An 18,473-nucleotide genomic window follows, 5' to 3' on the forward strand; every position below is an offset into this window, starting at 1 on the left:
GGAGCCTTTTCTGCCTCCTTTGTGCCATCTGAGACAGCAAAGTGATCAGCTTTTGCTTTTGCTTTTGCTGCTCCCAAGATGGAAATGCTAGCGAGAAGGGCAGGCCGGAGTTCCTTTCTCTGTAACCCCCACTGCTCCAGCTACTCTTTGGGAAGGCGATTCAGATGCAGCCCATGGCCCGAGAGTCCCTCATCTCCAAAGCCGCCAGCATTCGATTGCATTTTCCCTCGGATGACTTTTATGGAAGTGCAGGTTTTTTTCTAGGACCATCGGGGACTCTCTTAACTCCCCAGTCAAGTTCCGCTGTGTAAATCAATTCATTCCCAGCACTGGAAAATTGTTCTCTACTGGGGTTTCTCTTTGCCTACGCACTCTTCTTAGGGACTCTGTTTTCATCCTGTCCCTAATCAGCCCCAGAGGTTGCTTTCGAGCATACAGAGCAATACTAGCAAGTAAAGGAGCGAGTCGAACATCACACAGGGGAGGTCAGCGGAGATGCAGTCACGTGGTTATCCCTGAAAGGAAATCCTGGCTCCTCTGCTGTCATTGATACCCAAGGCCTTGGGCGCAATTGCAACAGGAAGGGCAGGTGTAAGCTGAGATGCCCTCAAGATGCCGAGGGGAAATAGAGGCTAAATGCACGTTCTTCCTGTTGAGAGTAAATTTCCTTCTGAAAGAGCATGAGGAGGGGACTCGGAAATGGGTGGCAGTTCATGGAGGGTGGAGTGGGGCTCAGCGGGATGGGGCCCATCTAAGGAGTCGGGGGATTGGGCTTCTCTTCCTGGCCGGGAGACTTGACGGATGACCTCCCATTTGACATGGGACTAGCAGCCCTCTGCTTCCTCCTCTGCAGAGCTGTGCAAGCTATGGGGGCAGAGCCACGCTCAGCGGTTTGCTCCCTGTCTGCCGTGCACTGAGCTCCCGTTCTCTTCCAGGCCCTGAGGAAAAGACCTGGCTTCTCCAAGATCTTGCACATCAAGGTGGAAGGAGGCTGCTAGCCTTGCAGGGGGAGACAACGTGCCTCCTCCTCCAACGCTGTGAGACCAAACCGTCCGTCCGCCGTTCGTCCCCAGAGCCGGCGCCGTGGAGAAGCCAACCAGCGCGCAAGACTTTCATGGGCCTTCGTGACTGGCAGCGTCGCGCTCCCTCACCGGGGGTGGACGGAGAGTGTCGCATAGGCGGGAAGGTGTTACAAAACGGGTTTCCTGGACAGGGCTACTCCCGACTTGGCTGAGGGAACAAGGCTCGAAACCCCGCGGCAGCCTGCTGCCAAGGATCTTCGTTCTGGGGATGTTTCTTTCTTTGAACTCCATTTCTTTGTTTTCATGGGAGCCGGGAAGCTCCAGGACCCGGCCTGCGGGCTCTTGGCTGCGACCGTCCATCCAACTGAGCATCTCTCTCCTCTCCCGCGAAATGGAAACGGCTAATTTGAGGCCGGGCCTTGAGCTGGCGATTCTTGCTTGCACATGTGGCTGCGCAAACGGAGGCCGGGTGGATTCCCGGGGACCGTCCCGTCATGGTTTTTAAGGCCGAGAGCGTCTCTGGCGACTCCTGCCCGCTTGCAGGAAGCAAGGCCTGGCATTGCTGTTTGTTTTACCCGTCTTCGTTTTCATTTCAAGGAGGAAAACCAAACGTGGGGCACGTGCCCCCTGGAAGCCAGACCAGCAGGCACCGCTGCAACCGCAGAGCACAGAGACCATCCCTTTTCGTGGGCGGCAGGGAGCTGACGGAGCGGATGCTGGCTCCGCACAGAGACGCCTGCCCGGCCTCGTGCCCTCTTCACCCAGCGAGGAAGCCAAATCCCCTTCCTGCCAAGGCAATAAACCATCTCTTCAAACACCCCACCCCAGGGCCTTTGCCTTGCAGCGACTCCTGCTTGCACAAACATCCTGGGCCTGTCCTCAGGGAAGGGCGCTCGTCTTTCATCTGGTAGCTCCCTCTGGGCCGAACTGCCCGGCAGGGACAGAGAGGTGGACCGTGCGTTAGAGGGGAGCCAACATCACACCTCCCAATCCATCACATGTCCCTTCCTGACTAGCTTTAAGCAAGAACCACGTGGCCAAAACCCTGCTCTGTGACGCCCCCGTCCACCCAGAACAGAGATCGCTGTCCCCTGTCTGTTATTTCTTTCCATCACGGGCCCCCGTTTTTGCCAATCCTGTTTTTTTTTTGCAATAGTTAATCTTGTGGCAGGGATTTCCAAAAGAAAGGGCTCTTTTGAGAGTAGCCTGGCCAGCTTCACCTCTATTTATCCTCTGCCTCTAGAGGAAAGATGCCGACCGGTTCCCATGCCAAGGTTGGTACTGACTGGAGCAGTGCCATCGGTGCGGGGGGGAGCTTTGATCTTAATCCTTTGCAGCCTTGATCCTGTATCGAGGACCCTGCTATGTGGTCCCAAAGAGCGATGAAACCAGTCGTGGAAGCACCTCGCCTGCTCCGGGAGCAGCGAAGGTAGTTGACGGGGAACGGGGACTCATATTTCATTCTGTATCCAGAAGCTGTCAGCCAGCCAGGGGTAGGGCATGAACCACCCTGGGGAAATGAGCTCGCAGACGGTGCCAAGAAACCAGCGGCTGGCCTTGGTTGTAGCTCTTCAGGTCTCCAGGCTGTCGGGCAGGATATCCCCGGTGATGGCGTCTGGCGCTGCTGGAAGCTGGGTCTTTCTCAGGGCAAGGAGGCTGCAGAGGCCTTTCCAGACATCGGAAATCTCTTAACTATCTTCTCCATCTACCTTGCTGCCAGGGACCCATGTGAAACAGGGGTGGGGGACCCCAGAGGTGCCTTTGTCCGGTTCCTGTCTACAAGAGGAGGTCAGATGAGGCCGGCCCCGTGCAATAGGCAATGCATGGCAACTTTGTCCGCACCGATGTCACGAAGAGGTCTCCACCCCAGAGACCCACCAGGCTGGAGGATTTGCAAGAGAAGCGGGGAGCCGCTCATCTAGGATCTAATCAGAAACCAAACCAGATTCCTCCCAGCCCCAGTGCAAGCCGCTAGCACTTTGTCATTCAGATTGCAAAGCCAGTTCCTTCCCTAGCAATTGCAAATGCACCAAACCCAGACCCAGTCACCCCCTAATGTTGGGTGTTTTGAAATCTGGGTCTGCTTTTCAGAGGCTAATTAAATTGTAGCAGTGTGTGGCTGGAAGGGACCTTCTCCAGCCCCTGGATCTGAGGCAGGGTTAGGTGTACATGGACCAATCTCAACAGATGCTTGCCTGCCCTGTCTCCGAAAGCTGGGACGAGGAGCCGTTCTTGCTGGGGGGCTGGTTTTGTAACGCGTTATCCTAGATCAGGGACAGCCAGATTTTCCGGTCTCCTCCATATGGAGGTTGTTCTTCACTGCATAAAATGGAGCGATAGAAACTAGAGACTTGGCAGGTCCCAGCACTACAAGTCCCAGCACGTAGTGCTCTCCCTTGCCCTTTGCAGGGGCATAAAGTTGGAGCTGTGGCATGCTGGGATTTGTAGTCCATGTGGACCACACCTCCCTAGGCAAGACAGCGTGGGCCATGTTGAGCTGCTCCAATTCGACCGCAGCCTGTGGTTGGGAAGGGACATGGGGCAAGAAGCGAGGATTGTCTTGCAGATGCAAGATGCCACAACCAGCAACAATGCAAAAAAAAGAAAGAAAAGCTACAATATAAGGAAGAAGAAAACAGCACAGCCCCCCAAATGTCACTTTTTGCTACCTTTGAAAACCAGACAGTCCCTTGGCGACAAATACGGTACTCTGAGAGGTCACCTTTTGACACTGCACAGAGACTATGAAATGACCTTAAAAGAAACAAAGTAAGTATTTATTTCTATAAAGAAGACAAAAAAAAGATTTTAAAGAAAAATATATATACTCCGCATGTTTATACACTATGCTTAAGGACTGTTGTATTGGAGTTTAATGTCTGAAGACTGAACGTGTCTGTTCCCGGTTTGCTGCTAGCACAGTTATTTCCCCCCCCTTCGGCCATAGTATTTAAAGTCATTTTCAGGGGAAACCCGCTCATCCGACATCAGTCGTGTGTTAGGTATTTTCTTCGGTGAGATTGTTTCCCGGTTCAGGGGGGAGTCGTTGGGGATGGGAGGGACAACGAAGGAGCTGGACAGCCTTTTCAGACGTTATTTATTTGTGAGAAAGGTCGGACTCTTGTTGCTAGAACTGTCTGCTTGTGAATCGCGGTCCTGGAGCTGCGGGTGTGCAGTTTCGTGTGCGTGCGTGCGTGACACACTGCCTCTCCTCCTGCTGGGGTTTGGTCATTCGTGGTAGCCCGGCATTCATTCAGTGCGCCGTGTTCCCCAGCCACGAAACACACCATGCTCGGAGCTCAAGTCTTGCCTCAGATGTTTGCTTTCCTGGGCAAAACGAGCCCATCTTCTGGGCTACGAGCCACGAGCTTCCCAGTAGGTTGAAGGCTGAGCTTGGGTGATGGCAAGCCCTGCTCCCGTGCAGTAAGCGTGGCTCGCCGTCGGATGCTGGGCTGCATGGTTCAGGTCCATTCAGCACCTCTTTTTGGTAGATGACTGGTTTGGTTAATGTGGGGAACTCACTGCTGCAGGATGCGGGCAGTTGAGATGGAGTCCGGAGGGGATGGGAGCGCGGCCACGCAAGGCGCTGCACTTTCACTGTTAGGGAGGGGCCCCGGCTGATGTTGGGATCCCAGTTTGGAAGCGAAATGCTGAGTTTGGGCCTGTGCCTGTGTGTTATCAATCCTCACGCTTCAGATTTGTGTAGGGAAGAAAGCAACGTGGCTTCAGCCTCAGCTAGCTGCACCCTGGAACAGCCAAAAATATTCTCCCGTGGGCGCTAACGCTGGAGTTTGGCCCCATCCTGTAGAGTCTTATACACACCCTCAGGGGGTGAAGTTTGCAGAAGAGAAGGCCGAGGGGGATTGAATAGCAGCCTTCACCTCCCTGCCGGGGGGCTGCACAGAGGCTGGAGCTGGGCTGGTCTCAGTGGGGACAGGTGACAGGACAAGGAGCAATGGGCTCGGGCTACAGCAAGGGAAGTTGAGGTTGGATATTAGGAAAAACTTTCTCCCGAGGAGGATGGTGAAGCACTGGAACAGGCTACCCGGAGAGGTGGTGCAGTCTCCATCCTTGGAGGTGTTTAAGACAAAGCCTTGGCTGGGATGATGTAGTTGGGGCTGGTCCTGCTTGGAGTGGGGGGTTGGACTAGATGTGACCTCCTGAGGTCCCTTCCAGCCCTCCTGGTCTGTGATTCTTTAATACTATGATTTTAAGTCTGTGCAGAATAGCAGCTTCTGACAAGGAAAGTGCCAAACAGCTCTAAGGTTAACTAGAGGATCCTCTTAGCTGAGGAATGTGTTTTTCTTTGCCTTTGATTTTCTCTCGCACTCATGCGATGGACAGGATTATGTGCTAAATATATCCCAGCACTGTCTATACCACAGTCTGCAATGCTGAGCATTGGGTGGCTGCGCTTAGAGGATTTTACTGGCAAAGAGCTGCATCAAGAAGTAAACCAGCCTCTTCCGTGGGACCCGCATGGCATCTGCAATGGTCTAGTATTGGATAAGTCTGGGAAGTCCTTCCCCATGCTGAAACATTCAGCATGGGCTTCAGTGTGGAGGGCTTGGCAGGCTGGACCTGGCACTGCCCAGGTCTGGCAACCTCCACAGGGTGGAGGAAGGTCACAGCATACTCCTCATCTTCCTAGAGGTGCTGCATTGGCCGAGATGCTCATCTATGCCTTTGTTAACTACGTTTTTTATTCCCCGCCACGGATCCGAGGTCCCTGCTCTTCAGGCCAGAGAGGCTCGTGCCTTTTCCCCTGGAAACGGGACCCAAGCAGGGGTAGAGTTGGTCTCCGCAGCCAAGCGAGGGTGTTGTTTCAGCCCAGGCAGGCTTAGCTGGGCTGCAGTGAGGGCCCAGCAGTGCCAGCTCCGAGGGGTGCTGGGCATGCATTCAGGCTGCCAGCCCCTTCTGACATCCTTGGTGTATCAGCACTGATACTGTTAGCCCAGCTAGCAAGATTAAAGCTAAGTAGGTACACCCTGGTGCATAGGTATGCTTGTCCCTATATATAGTTGCATGGACTCCTGTGTATTCCCATGCTATAGTGCACCTGGATTTGACTGTAGGGATATTCTTGGGCATGGCACACTGCTGCCGTGCCAAAGCAATGATCAGATTGCTGTATTTTTTGCATGCAACATGCCGTGGAATCAGAGAGGCACCTTGTTTTGGAAGGGGGAAAAAAGACCGTGTAGTAATAACCGAGTAGCGGCAGCTCAGGAGCAAGGCTCCCCGCACATCGTTCTGCTTTCTGAGTCACATACAGATTTGACTGTCACGTTTGCCCAGCAGAAACTACTCATCCCTTATTTCTCGCATATAATGTGCACTGCAATTTCCAGCAGCTGGTTTTGGGGGAGGGGGAGTGCACGTTATATCCATGAAGTATGGGATTTCTCCCTATTGAGGGGTGGTAGGCAGCTCGTCGCTATGAGGCAGCAATAAGCACCTGCCTGCCGATTCTCACGCAGGCTGTTGTTGGGCTGTTTGCTGGCCCAGCAACTTGCACTTGGGTTTAAGAGAGTGACAAGCTCTGAGCTGTGCTAGCATTAGTTCTCCAAGCATGTGTCAGTGCAGCCTGGGTCCCATGCAATCCCAGGGCTGGAAGGGACCTGGAGAGTCATCCAGTCCAATCCCCTGCCCAGATGCAAGAAGTGGGGAGTGAGGGCGCCTGCCCCTGCCATGAAATCAGGCACCCAGCACCACGGGGTCAGCAGAAACAGCCATGGAAATGGGGCTCCGGTGGGAGCTGCTCTCTGCATGGAGATGGAGGAGCAGCGGTGGCATCTCTTCCATAGACCGTCTTTCTGGGTGAGACGGTGGGGAGGGAGGGTTGCAGACGCTGGAGATGCACGGTGGCTTTAAATCCCTGGAGAGCAAATCATTCCTGAGCCTTCATCCTGCCCACGCTAGGGAAGCAGAGGGCATCTCCTGCCAAGGGAAGCCTGGTCTTCATTGGCCAAGCGCTTCATTGGACAAATAAAAAGGGTTCAGGACTGTGGCTGCTTTTGGGCCTTTTTAACCCAGCTGCTGTGGGGTCTGGTGGGAGAGCAAGGGCAGCTCTCTGCAGTGCCAGGCCCACCAGGTTTGTACGCTGGTGTGAATGCCCCCAGGGGCCAGGGTAGGCAGACGAGGAGGTGCTTGTAAACCACTTCGGCAGACCTGGTTCTTTGCAAAGATCTGATATCTTTTATTAGACCAACTCCAATAGTTGGGAAAATGCTTTGCAAGCTTGCAAAAAAGAATTTGCAAGCTTGCAAAGAAGAATTTTTTCCAACTATTGGAGTTGGTCTAATAAAAGATATTACATTTACCCAAAGAAACTTGTCTGCCCGTGTCCTTAGACCAACACAACCTATACCCCATTAAACCACTTCAACACCAGGAGGCAGGAGAGTCCGTCACAGCCTCCTGGCCGAGAGCAAACAGCTGCCCCGGGAATAAAAGCTGACACACGACACTTACACCGGTGTAATTTTATCCCCAGTGTTTCCTGGGCTTCCCTTGACACTGAATCCCAGTTGGTTACACTGGTGACACGGCTTAGGTTTGTTCCTTGCTTACCCCAGTGTAAAGGCAGGTGACCCCAGGGTCACTGTAGTGTGTCCAAGCAGCTCGCCTGTGTGATTAGGGAAATAACACGATCCCTTGGGAAATACAGGGTTGGGAATGAGACAATACCAAGCAACCTTGCCCTGCCATTGCCTCGCTGTGTCACTTCAGGCAAGTCACTTCACTTATCTGTGCCCCTATGTGTAAATAGGGGTAGTTGTGCTTGGAGCCCAATAGATGATAAGTGCTATGTAGCTATGCAAGCCCTAATCTTCCCACCCCACCCTTCCAGCTAGAAGCCCTCCCTTGCCTGCTCCCACAGCCCCAGCCATCTCCCTTTCCTAAAGGTTCAACAATTCCCAGCCCTGCTGCCAGGCCCTGGCCCTGCCTTCCCCATTGCGTGCAGTGCCGTTCACCAGAGACGCACGCGTGCCCAGCTCTGTACTGAACGATCACCGGGCGCAGCCCCTCATTGCCTTGACGCACTAGGGAAGCAATCCTGTATCCTTCTGGATCCGCAAATAATCTTCCCAGGCATGGAAGGCTTACAGCGTACAGCAGCCTGCAAACCCAGGGGGTGCAGAAAGTCAGGTGCACACGGTGCACTCTTTACTGGAGCAGAGTTGGGTAATAATGAGCTCCAACGGGTGGGAATCAAATCCAGGCGACTCGCAGTTCGAATGAAGGTGAATGCTTTTTTTTCCCTGGGGAGGGTGATTAGCCGGGAGCACAAAGCACCAGTAAAGGTGATGGGTTTCTCCATGTCCCAAAGTCTTAAAAGCAAAACTGGAAAAAAACCACATTACTGAGCTCAGCAAAGGAGACACAGGCTGGCGTTCTGCATCTGCTGCCATGCAGAGGTCAGAGAGGACCATGCCACGGTCTCTTCTGCCCTCTCCATGTGTGGAGCACAGCAACAGGCCTGAGATGAGTGGTGGCATCGTATCAGCCTGGCATCTAATGGGCAGCATGGAGTATACCCTAGTACACCAGCCTGCCTTTAATATGGCATCGTATCAGAATCACAGACTAGCGCCTGGCTTGAAGTGATGCTCACTTCACTCTTGAGCAAGAAATGCATCCCATGTGGAGGCCCCGTTATCAAAAGCTCAGCGCACCGGTGCCATTCTGGGAAGCATTCATTAAAACTGCACAACAGCAAGGAAAATGGTTATCCAGAAGGATGCTGGGTTTAATCGCATATTCATTGGGCTTGTATTTGCTGAATCGTGGCTTGTATTTGGTGGCTTGTATTTGCTATTGGAGACCTAGAATATGTTTCAAAGAGAAGTTAGTGCCTGTCACACAGGAAGGTGAATCCTGTGGCCAGTAAATGAAGTTCATGCCAAAACTAGGAAGAAATTGGGTTGCGTTGAGGTCCCAACCTTGTTAGCACTGTGGGTGCACTGGATGCAGTGCTGCACTGTGTCGGTGTCCAGCGTGGTAGTGCCACATTTGCTGGATGCTGCTGCATTGCAGTGCAGTGAATAAAGTTTTAGTGGTGCAGGGCATGGCCCTGGAGACGCTTTATTTTTTTATTTATCCTTTTCAGGTGAAGGCAGCGTCTCTGCAGAGTGCCAAATGATAAGCTTTAGCAAGCAAGGGCCTGCCCAGAGCTTAAACAGTGCATAGGCCATCACAGGGTGCTTTTCATCCAGGTCACCCCACCCCGGGCCACCTCTTTCCTGGAGAGCCTGTGAGGTGTCTGTAGGGATGGGCTGGGAGAGCGGCGTGCCAAACAGTCCATGCACTGGACTGTAGTGACCTTTCTTACTGACCAACGAGGGCCATGGCCAATGCCCAGTGCGGTCAGTGGGAGGACTGGCCTTGATTTCCATGGGCTGAGAAGCAAGCCCTTAGCCTGGCATTGTCCTGGGAGGAACTATATGGACTGTGGTGAAGCTGCTGGGTTTCTCATGACATCCTACTCGTGACAGAGCTGCCATAGTGCAAGGGAGGATACGGCTGCACCGGGTGCATTGGAAGCCACCATCAAAACACCAGCCCTTAAGAAGAGAGCGAGCCCTTTGTGATATCCCACGGGGGTCGTTGTAGTGGGTGGGTGCCTTTGCCTGACATGCACCTGGGTTTGATTGCAGAGCTCCTTCCAAAGCTGGAAGCAGAGGGATTTGGATAGAGACATCAGCTGATGCACACGCAATAACAGCTGCTCGACCTCTGAGACCGGAGAGGTTTTGTCTGCAGACCATCTCTCTGGTTTCTTCTGTTTGCTTCTGCTTTCCTTGGTCTTTGCTTTCCGAAAATCTACAATAATGCTCTTGCCATGGAGAGAGGAGTTTGCAGCTAACCGTTGCCCAGCTGCTGGGTTGGACCCACCCCTGCCCCATGAATTTCTTTTCCCGGGGTTGGTGTTTTTTGAGGCCGGGCCTGACAGCTGGGGTTTTTCGTCCAAGGCCATGTGCTAAATGTAAGCAGAATCTGCTATTGAAACGTTTTTGATGTGTTCGGTGCCAGTGAGAGCACTCCTTTTAGTGTAGCCTGGACACCAAATTGTTCTGCTGCAGGGGAAAGGCTCTGGGTGAAGTGGGAGAAGGCATCAACCCCGCATTTTCCTGTGACGGTCGGATGACTTCTTTTGCCTGACCAAGGGGCGCTGTCTTTTGGGTCTGAACTGAACCCTGCAGGACAAATTCAGGCAGGATATCGCCAACTCCACTGAAGCTGGTTAGATTGCCCCAGGTCCAGATTTGGCCCGGGGTCTGTAACGTTTCGTCAGACCCTGGAAACACAAGAGGCCTCAAGAAGAGTAGAGTTTGCAGGCTCTGGGTGTGAGCAGGTTATGGCTTGCAAACTTGCCTCCCATCGTGGCGTGATGGGGGCAGCAGAACGGCAGAGCAAGGACCGATCCTTGAGGTTATTGAGGCCGGTCCCTGTCCCGCATCTTTGGGGTGATCGGATTCTGCTTCTTGTCCCCCAGACGGCAATCAAGCAGCACCCAGGTTGCTAACAAAGCCTTTATCACAAGCTTGCATGTGCAACTCCGTCCTCTCCAAGGCTGTTGGCAAAGGAGTTGGGCTAGGCGGGCACGTAGCTGACAGAGGTGAAACACTAGAGACTTCCCCTCTTCCATCTCTGCGCGCGGTGGAACGAGTTGCACGGGACTGCGGAGGTGCTCCCGCTGAGCGGGGAACAACCAGCTGGATGCCTCGTCCTTCGCTGGCCACCTGCCGCGGTCCGAGCAGGTTGCGAACCATCCGGGTTTTGCTTTGGTAGCAGCAAGGCTCCCCCGTTGCTTCGACCTGCCTCGGCTTTGAGCGTCTGGGCGGCCCACCCGCTTGCCGCCTGCCCTTTGGCTTGGATGGTAAAACGGCACGGCTCCTTTCCCGCCCCGTTCGTGGCTGGCGTCGCCCCACGCGGCTGCGTTCAGGTTTCTGCTCCAACAAGGAGCCGCTGTAGGAGTGGTGTGAGATGCTACCCACGCCCTGTGTTTAGTGTCCAAACTCCCTTGCTCATGGACAAGCTCCCCCTCACTTTCTCCCTCTGGTTTCCCTTGAGACCCGGCTGGACAAAGCCTTGTCTGGGATGCTGTAGTTGGGACTGGTCCTGCTTGGACTAGATGTGACCTCCTGAGCTCCCTTCCAACCTGCCTGGTCTATGAGTTTATGATTCAGGGCCTCCTTTGCTTGAGTTTCTCTGCTGTATAGAGTCCTGCCAACCCCAGGGTAGAGGTCGCAGCTGTTGCAAGGAGTTTACAGGGCCTCTGCATTGTGCTAACACGGCAGAGTTAGGACAGGGTTAGAGGAAGCTGAGCAGGACGCCTGTTCGGTTGGTTTGGATGCAGATCTCTCGTAGTGTTTATTTGACCCAAGCAGTTGTCCAAAGCTGGGGACTTTGTTCCAGCTGACGCTGGAGCCAGGCAGCGCGGATGCACTCCTGTTCACTTACAAAGCACAAAGTCCCGTTTCCCGCATCGCACACTCAGCTCTGTGTCCAGGCCCTTTCTAGCCAGCACTCGGCCCAAAGACTTTGTCTTGGGGCTGAAATCCCAGTACTTGTCTTTGCCTTCTCTCTCCACTGCCTGGGTCTTTCTGCCTCTGACACAGGTGCAAACCTTCACGAGAGAATAGCCGGTGAGACCCGCTGCCTGCCTACACCTTGTGTGCCTGCTTGGCTTTGATGGGCAGGGGTGGAAACATGTACCAGTATTTGGTGTGAAGGTTTTTATTTCAGCAGTCCGGTTCCATAAAGCTGCCTGCCTATTTATCCCCAGTGCAGGGTAGGAGCGGTACAAGGTATAACGGGATCTGTCGTATTATTTTTTGCTGTGAATGCCCCTTTGCACCACGTTCGCCATTGAAATTTGGCAGCATGGTGCCGGGGTTTGTGAACCACATGGTGATAGACTAAGCTGGGTCTGGTTGGGTTTTTTTAACCCTAAGGAGACAAACCAAGCAGAAGAGCCTCAAAACTTTCTTGCAGATCATGATCTCAGGCACTTTCTGCCATATAAGCCCGGCCTGTTTGTAAATAGATTATTTGAATCCCATGGAAACGGTGCAAAAAAGGAAATTTATAAAGAGGTTTCTTGATAGGTTTGATCAAAGTTTATAAAAGATTTTATAAGACTTTTTTTTTTTTAATTGCTTTATTTGATTTTTCAAGCCAACATAGACATGACATGGACAAAGCACCCTGGATGGTGCAGCATGGGGTTTGGTTTTTTTAATTTATACAGGGGTATGTTGTATTATTTATGTATGTATGTATTTATTTATTTATCGCTCATAAATCTCTGCAAGGTGGCGTGCGATCTGTTTACACCATGAGCCTGAGAGGAGCTAATCTGTGTGAACAATCATCTGGTCGAGATCTCCACAAAAAACAATCTCTTGGACTCATTTTTGATGTCCGCTTTGTCCCCAGTTTCCCGTTTGAATAAAATGCTGGGTCAGTGTGAGGCAAGGTCCTGATGAACCCACCTGCTTTTGTATGATCCCCCCTTGAAAGGGTCACCCGGGTCTCACCATCGCCACCAGGCGAGGGGATCTTGGGGACCTCCTCCGTGCACCAGCCTGGGTACGGCGGATGGGACCATCCCCGAGACAGGCAGGCGTCTCCTGTGCTGGGGCTTCATGAAGAAAGCTCGGGTTCGTATATACTTTTGCAAAGGCTGCTCGGCTTTCATTCCCTCCTTTGAGGAGACGCCGCCGCGATGGTGTAAGGCGGCAGGTCGCTGAGCCACCTCTAAGCACAGGGCATCTCCTTCTCTAAGGCTGCTCTGCCTAGCCAGGCATCTTGCAAAGGCGCGTACGTCAAGCACAGCGATCCCCAGGGGGGATTTCTGATGGGTTGGTGGAGGACATGGGGCAGCAGCCTGTTTTCAGCTGCCTGCAGGGTCTGGGAGTCATGAGGAGGTATTAAAAAGACACAAGCCCATTTCAGCCTGGCAAGGGGCAGCAGATTTGGCCCAGGTGTGCTGCACAATCAGGTGCAGCCTTGCAGGGGAATGCAGGTGGGTGGGAGATGTAAGGCTGGCTTCGTGACGCCCAGCCGCTTTGCCTTGCCTGGAGGGAACCACGCAAGACATGTCTGCATCAGCAAAGGTGGCACAGGGCAGACAGAGCCCAACGCTGGAGCAGGCCTAATCCACCCCGTCTCTGCTCTGGGTCTAGCCCCACTCTCTCCACATCTCTAATTCAGATGGAGCAGTATAGAGGGCTCAGCTGCAATGTGTTGCAGCTCTGGGTTCCTGCAGAGACATCTATGAACTGGTTTAGCTGCAAAAACCACTGTCCCGATGGGTGAAAGTAGATGGGCGTTGTCCTGACTCTGCCAGGTTGAAGCTGTTGTCGCAGAGGGCAGGAAACCTGGAGCAGCGGGCAGGCTGCTACCACTGGGCAGAGCATTTTGAGAGAAAAAGCAGATTTGGGTTGACCAAACCTCACTACCAATATGTGCCAAATCTTTTGAATCCTAGTAGCCAAAAACCAACATGGGGTGGGGGGGAGAGCGCAGTGTTGGCCTTTTCAAAATGAAATGGGGGGTTTTGGGGAGGAGGGTTGTATTTACATTTTCCTCTGTTTAATTTGAAATGTCATTTCAGATCGAACGCAGTGTCTTAGTCAACTCTGAATAATTTCAGTTTGACTTGGGTGAGGAAACCAGGAAGAGCTGGTTTCAGGTTAACTCCAAATGAATGCTTTTTAGATTTTTTTTTTTTCTAATTGGGATAGTGAACTGAAAATACCAGTGATTCACCCAGCCCCCATTGCTGTCCCGGGTCAGTCAGAGAGCTATAACCGTGCTGAGCTGAATCAAAATGTTCATGAAATGCAGCGGCCAGGAGGCGAAAGGGGTCTGGGACAGACATGGCATAAACCCGTTGGACCCAAATCAATTAAGTCTGATACTCCATTCAACCAGGTTTATCTTAAAGCGGTTTCAGCCATTTTTTAAACTGGTTTAGGTGCACTGAACTTCTGTTCTGTTACAGGTTTAAACCAGTTTCTGATCACTTAAACTGGTTTATGTGTAATGTCTACCCCTAGCCTGAAAGGGAAAGCTTGAACTTGTGCTGCACAGACAGCGCCCTTTGGTTTTCCCTGGGGGGGTTGGGATGTGGGAACGGGCCCTCAGCTGAGGAAGAGGGGAAAAAGCCTTCACAAACCCCAGCCCAGCCACCTGTGTCACCCCCCGGGCTCTGACCCAGACAGCGACGACTACAGACGTGGCCCGTGCCTGGGGCTGGGTGAACCATTTGCAGCAGGGAGGGCTGAAGCTGCCTGAGCTCCTTCCCACCCTTTAATCATCTTGAACAAGCCCCGCAATCCCCAGTTCCCACCATGTTTGTGCCAGTCCTTTTGGAAATGCTGCAAAGGCATTGGCCCAGGAGGAAAACACTGCAAAGGACTGAAAAGACAGGCATTGGGATAAGATAAAGGGGGCACAGGCTGGACGCTGGGAAGCCAAGTCTAGGTTTCCTCGGAGTTTCAAGAGTATTTGGGTCCCGGGGTTTGGCGTGACCTGTTATAAGGCTTCACATCTGGATCCAGCATTTCCTAGAGCTACGATAGACTTTAGACATGAGGGCTGGAAGGGACCTCGTGGGTTCATCAGCTGAGGAGAGGTCATGGCCAAGGCTTTGACCAAGACCCAGACTCAAGCGAAGACTGTTTCGCAGCAGACGCTGAGGGTTTGGGCCTCGTGCCCCTTCCCCGTATCTGACAAGTTGGGAACCACTGTTCAGCCAAGCCAGTTTGATTGGAAAATGGACAGAGCTGTTTGACCCAATCCAGAAACCAAGCACTTAGTAGCATGGGAGTTTTAACATCCACGTCCAGTTGGGCAGAGACACTGGTATGTCCATCAGCAAATGGTTTACCCAGCCCTAACCTAAAAGTGATGCCGTATCTAAGAGTGGGGGGTGCTGCTGTGAGAGAACAGCTTCCCCCATAAATGGATATATATACTATAATCGTTTCTCTAAAGCACTTAATTCCTTCCAGTGTTTCCTCAATCAATCAATCCTTGTAAATGATTTAAACGATGTCCTGTATGTTCCCGTGCCCCCTCCCCAAATGGTAGAAGTTCGACTTTTAAGCTATTTTTTTAACTATATAAATATATGTATATTTTAGTCTGTAGCGGAGACGTGCCAGTGTTTGGAGAACCAAATGTCCCTTCCTCATGTCTTGAAATGGATCCCCCCAAAAAGACACAAATCGGCGAGCACATGGGTGGGGGAGGGAGGAGAGGGACCGGAGCGAATCGGTTTAGGAGCGACTGCTGTGCAGTTCCCCGCTGTCGTCCTTTCATGCTTTGCAGACGTCTTCAGGGGACAGGGAGGGACTTTCTTGCGGGCAGGTCTGCCCATATCTGCCTGTTCCTCTGCAGCAGCTGCTCCTGGACGTGGCTGGGGACTCGCTGAGCCCTGGGTCTGGTCCCTGTCTTCCCGCGAAGCGTTTCGGAGAACGAGCAGGGTTTGGAGTACAGGGTTAGGTCCGTGACAGGACCTCTGTTAGGAAGGTCAAGGCTGGAGAGCCACGGGGTTGGAGAGAAGAGATTCGGGAAGGCAAGGAGGGGTCCGAAGAGAAACCCACCCAGAGCACACGTCCAGGAGGTCTTGGGTTTTCTTCCCCCAGCTCCGAGCCGGGGCATGGGAGATTGCGTTTCGGCCTGCTGAGAGCATACCGTCTTTCTGTTCGCCCGGCCCCGGTCTCGGCACCGCCGGACACCTTCATTTTTAGCACTTTGGTCAGTACTATCACCTGTAGATGCACTTTGATGTTGTTGCTTTGAAAACTTTGCCGAATGTAAACAACGTGTATTTAAGAATAAAAACGTGTGGAAAAGAGCTATTTTATGATTCGGTGTTGAATAAAGATTCTTGACATTGATCCGCGGCTTCCTTCTCTGCTAGGTTTTTTTTTTAGCTGGCGAGGGCCCCGCAAGGTTGGCTAATTTATATGGCAGCTCTCAGCCCACAAGCCACTGCAAAAGATCCGTGCCTTTGCCCGTTGCAGGAGCTCAGACACCTCCAGGGCAGAGCGCAGAAGCGTGTTGGCTGCCGTCTTGCTCTGGGCCCTGGACAATGAACCAGGTACTTCCAGAGCTACAACTTGGTAGCCGAGGTCTCTAATGGGCCCATTTCCCAGGGGACTGGGTGTAGCAGGGGGACTGGTAACACACCCCATAGGCTACCCTGCCAATTAGAAATGGGCAGAGGAAGGGGTTAGGTTTTAAGTCGGCAAGACACCTCAAATAACAACCTCTACCATAGCATCAGGCCCTCGGCTGGTCCCAGCCCTGCGTTACGAAGCATCCTCCGCGAGGCAAAGGTCTGGAGCAAGGCATCTACGTACCTGGGGGATCTAGGCTTCGGCAAGGCCCCTTCAGCCCATACTGAAGCTGCTGTGAGAGAACAGCTTCCCCCATAAATGGATATATATACTATAATCATTTCTCTAAAGCACAAAACCCATTTGTTTTGTGCCCCCTCCGCCTGCACCCAGCCCAGCCCCTGATTCATAGCCCTCCAGCTGGGCTGTGCGGAGCTCACGACCAGTGGAGGCCTCGTCTGTGCGGGCCACGGTGCCCTTAGGGGGATGGAGGCGTGGGAAGCCAAGTGGCAGTAGCCCCTGGGTTTGACAGGCCTCGGTCCCTCAATTTAAGTAGCACTTCAAATGGGGTCACATAGCAGAAACGACGTGTCGGGTGGGATGGACTCTGTAGAAAAAGCAAAGGGCAGGAAAGGCCCTCCTGGGTCTTCGAACCCAGTTGCTTGCTATGATGGCATGCCTTTCATAATCCATGCCTACAACTAGCTCCCCTCGCTCCTAGGCTACAGCCTTGCTGCCCCCGTGGTTAGAAGCTCCCTGCTAGCGTCCAGCTTAGGGTTGCTCATGGCCAATTTAGGCCCGTCGGATCCTGTGCAAACACTTTGTCTGACAGAGCTCTTTGCTTTGCTCAGTTCTCCAAGCCAAGCTCCTTCAAGGCTTGTCTGCACGGCTATGCCAACCTCTTCCAGCCGGGACCTGTTTGAGTGCACCCGACCCTCGGTCCCCAACAGAGCAGCTGCTGGAGAGGAGCATGGAGTGGCCTTGGAGCATGGCTGAAGGAGGTAGGGGTAGGTTGTAGGTGGGTATAACTGGTCTGGCGTTCAGTCCTAGTCTGCTTTCTCATGCGGTCTGTCCCGGGGAGCTCCCTGATCTTTCCTGCCACACCTCTGTTGCTATCCGCTGTGAGTCAGACCTCGCTTCTGCCAGGCTAGGACTCTGGTGCCTCTCCTGCAGTGCTCATTGCTGAGACGTCTCAGGTATGTTACAGCCAAGATCGCAGTGCACTAAACCACGCCGAGCACCGCTAGCCGGTTCCTCCAGTCTACTGCTACCATCAGTCCGTCAGCATCATCCGCTTTCCCCAGCTTGCTCCAAGTCCTCTATCATGACTCGGTCCTGCAAGGCCCTACGAGATCCATGGATCAGGCAGATGCAATATACTGCAAGTGGGGGCACCCACCCCACCACTACCACCCTTCTAGCCTCCCCTCTCGGCCTACTCAGAATAATCCCCCCACCTCCCTCTCCAGGGCTGGGTTGTGTTGTGCAGCGATCGCTGGGTTCAGTAAACACAGGCATCCGTGAATGAGAAGAACTAAAAAACAAGTCTTGTTTATGGAGCAGTGGGCAAGCCTCTTCAGACCCTTTGTCTGTCTCACACTGACTGACCTGGCTCAGGGGCTATCTCCCAATTTCCTATCTGTAGTCATCTTAGGGAGCGTCTCTATATTATAACAGCTATTGCTACAGGTTGTATCAGGGCTTGCACCCTTAGTAAGTCTCACAAGACCCACAAGAGACCTCACCCGAAATAGAAACAGAAATACGAGCAAACCCCAAATGAAAACAGTCCAGTTCACAGAGGTGCCTTTCCCTTGCTGCCTAACCTGGGTCTACTCTAGCCCTTCAGGGTTTACACATGCAGTTTGTCACGGGGCACGTCTCCATGTTCATTCATGCACGGTGCCTACTGCTCATTAAATTTAGTACTTGTATAAGCAAGTACTAAATAACCGTGCAGCAGGCTGCTGTACTGCGCAGTAACATGATCACATGCTTTTTGTGTGATGCTTAATGCGCAGTAAGCTACTACTGCTGAGCATTAGCGTATTAGCATGGTTTTTTCCATGCAAGCTAATGTACAGTAGAGTTAGTCTACTGCACATTAAGTGCCTCGTGTAGATGCACCCATGGTGCGGCAGCTTATGTCCAGAGAGAGCTCCTTCTCCCTTCCCAGTGTGGGACACACTGCTGTGCTCTGGAGTATAGATAGATAGATCCATCCATCCATCCATCCGGATGCTGCACCCATCCAGCCCACAGAAGTCTGGCTCTTTAAGTGTCCCTTTCCCCCACCTTTCAGCACTTCTAT

The 18,473-nt window shown here is 52.8% G+C and overlaps 1 protein-coding gene across 2 annotated transcripts in view; it reads left to right on the top strand.

The window, feature by feature from the left end:
• FBXO41 (F-box protein 41) overlaps positions 1-15,941 on the top strand; it is a 59,345-nt gene extending 43,404 nt beyond the window's left edge. Inside the window, exons 13-14 of one of the 2 annotated variants that reach the window (XR_016440640.1) lie at positions 936-3,791; positions 12,344-15,941. Coding sequence is in view for 1 of the 2 variants with exons in the window: in XM_090035116.1 (XP_089891242.1) it covers positions 936-998 (63 nt within the window). In the remaining variant the exon portion in view is untranslated. Of the gene's footprint in view, positions 1-935 lie in introns of both variants that reach the window. The other variant, XM_090035116.1, reaches the window with a different exon arrangement.
• The last annotated feature ends 2,532 nt before the right edge of the window (positions 15,942-18,473 follow it).

This window comes from Crocodylus siamensis, chromosome 2 (assembly GCF_052110815.1).
Source record: "Crocodylus siamensis isolate JL-2025a chromosome 2, ASM5211081v1, whole genome shotgun sequence".
NCBI lineage: Eukaryota > Metazoa > Chordata > Crocodylia > Crocodylidae > Crocodylus > Crocodylus siamensis.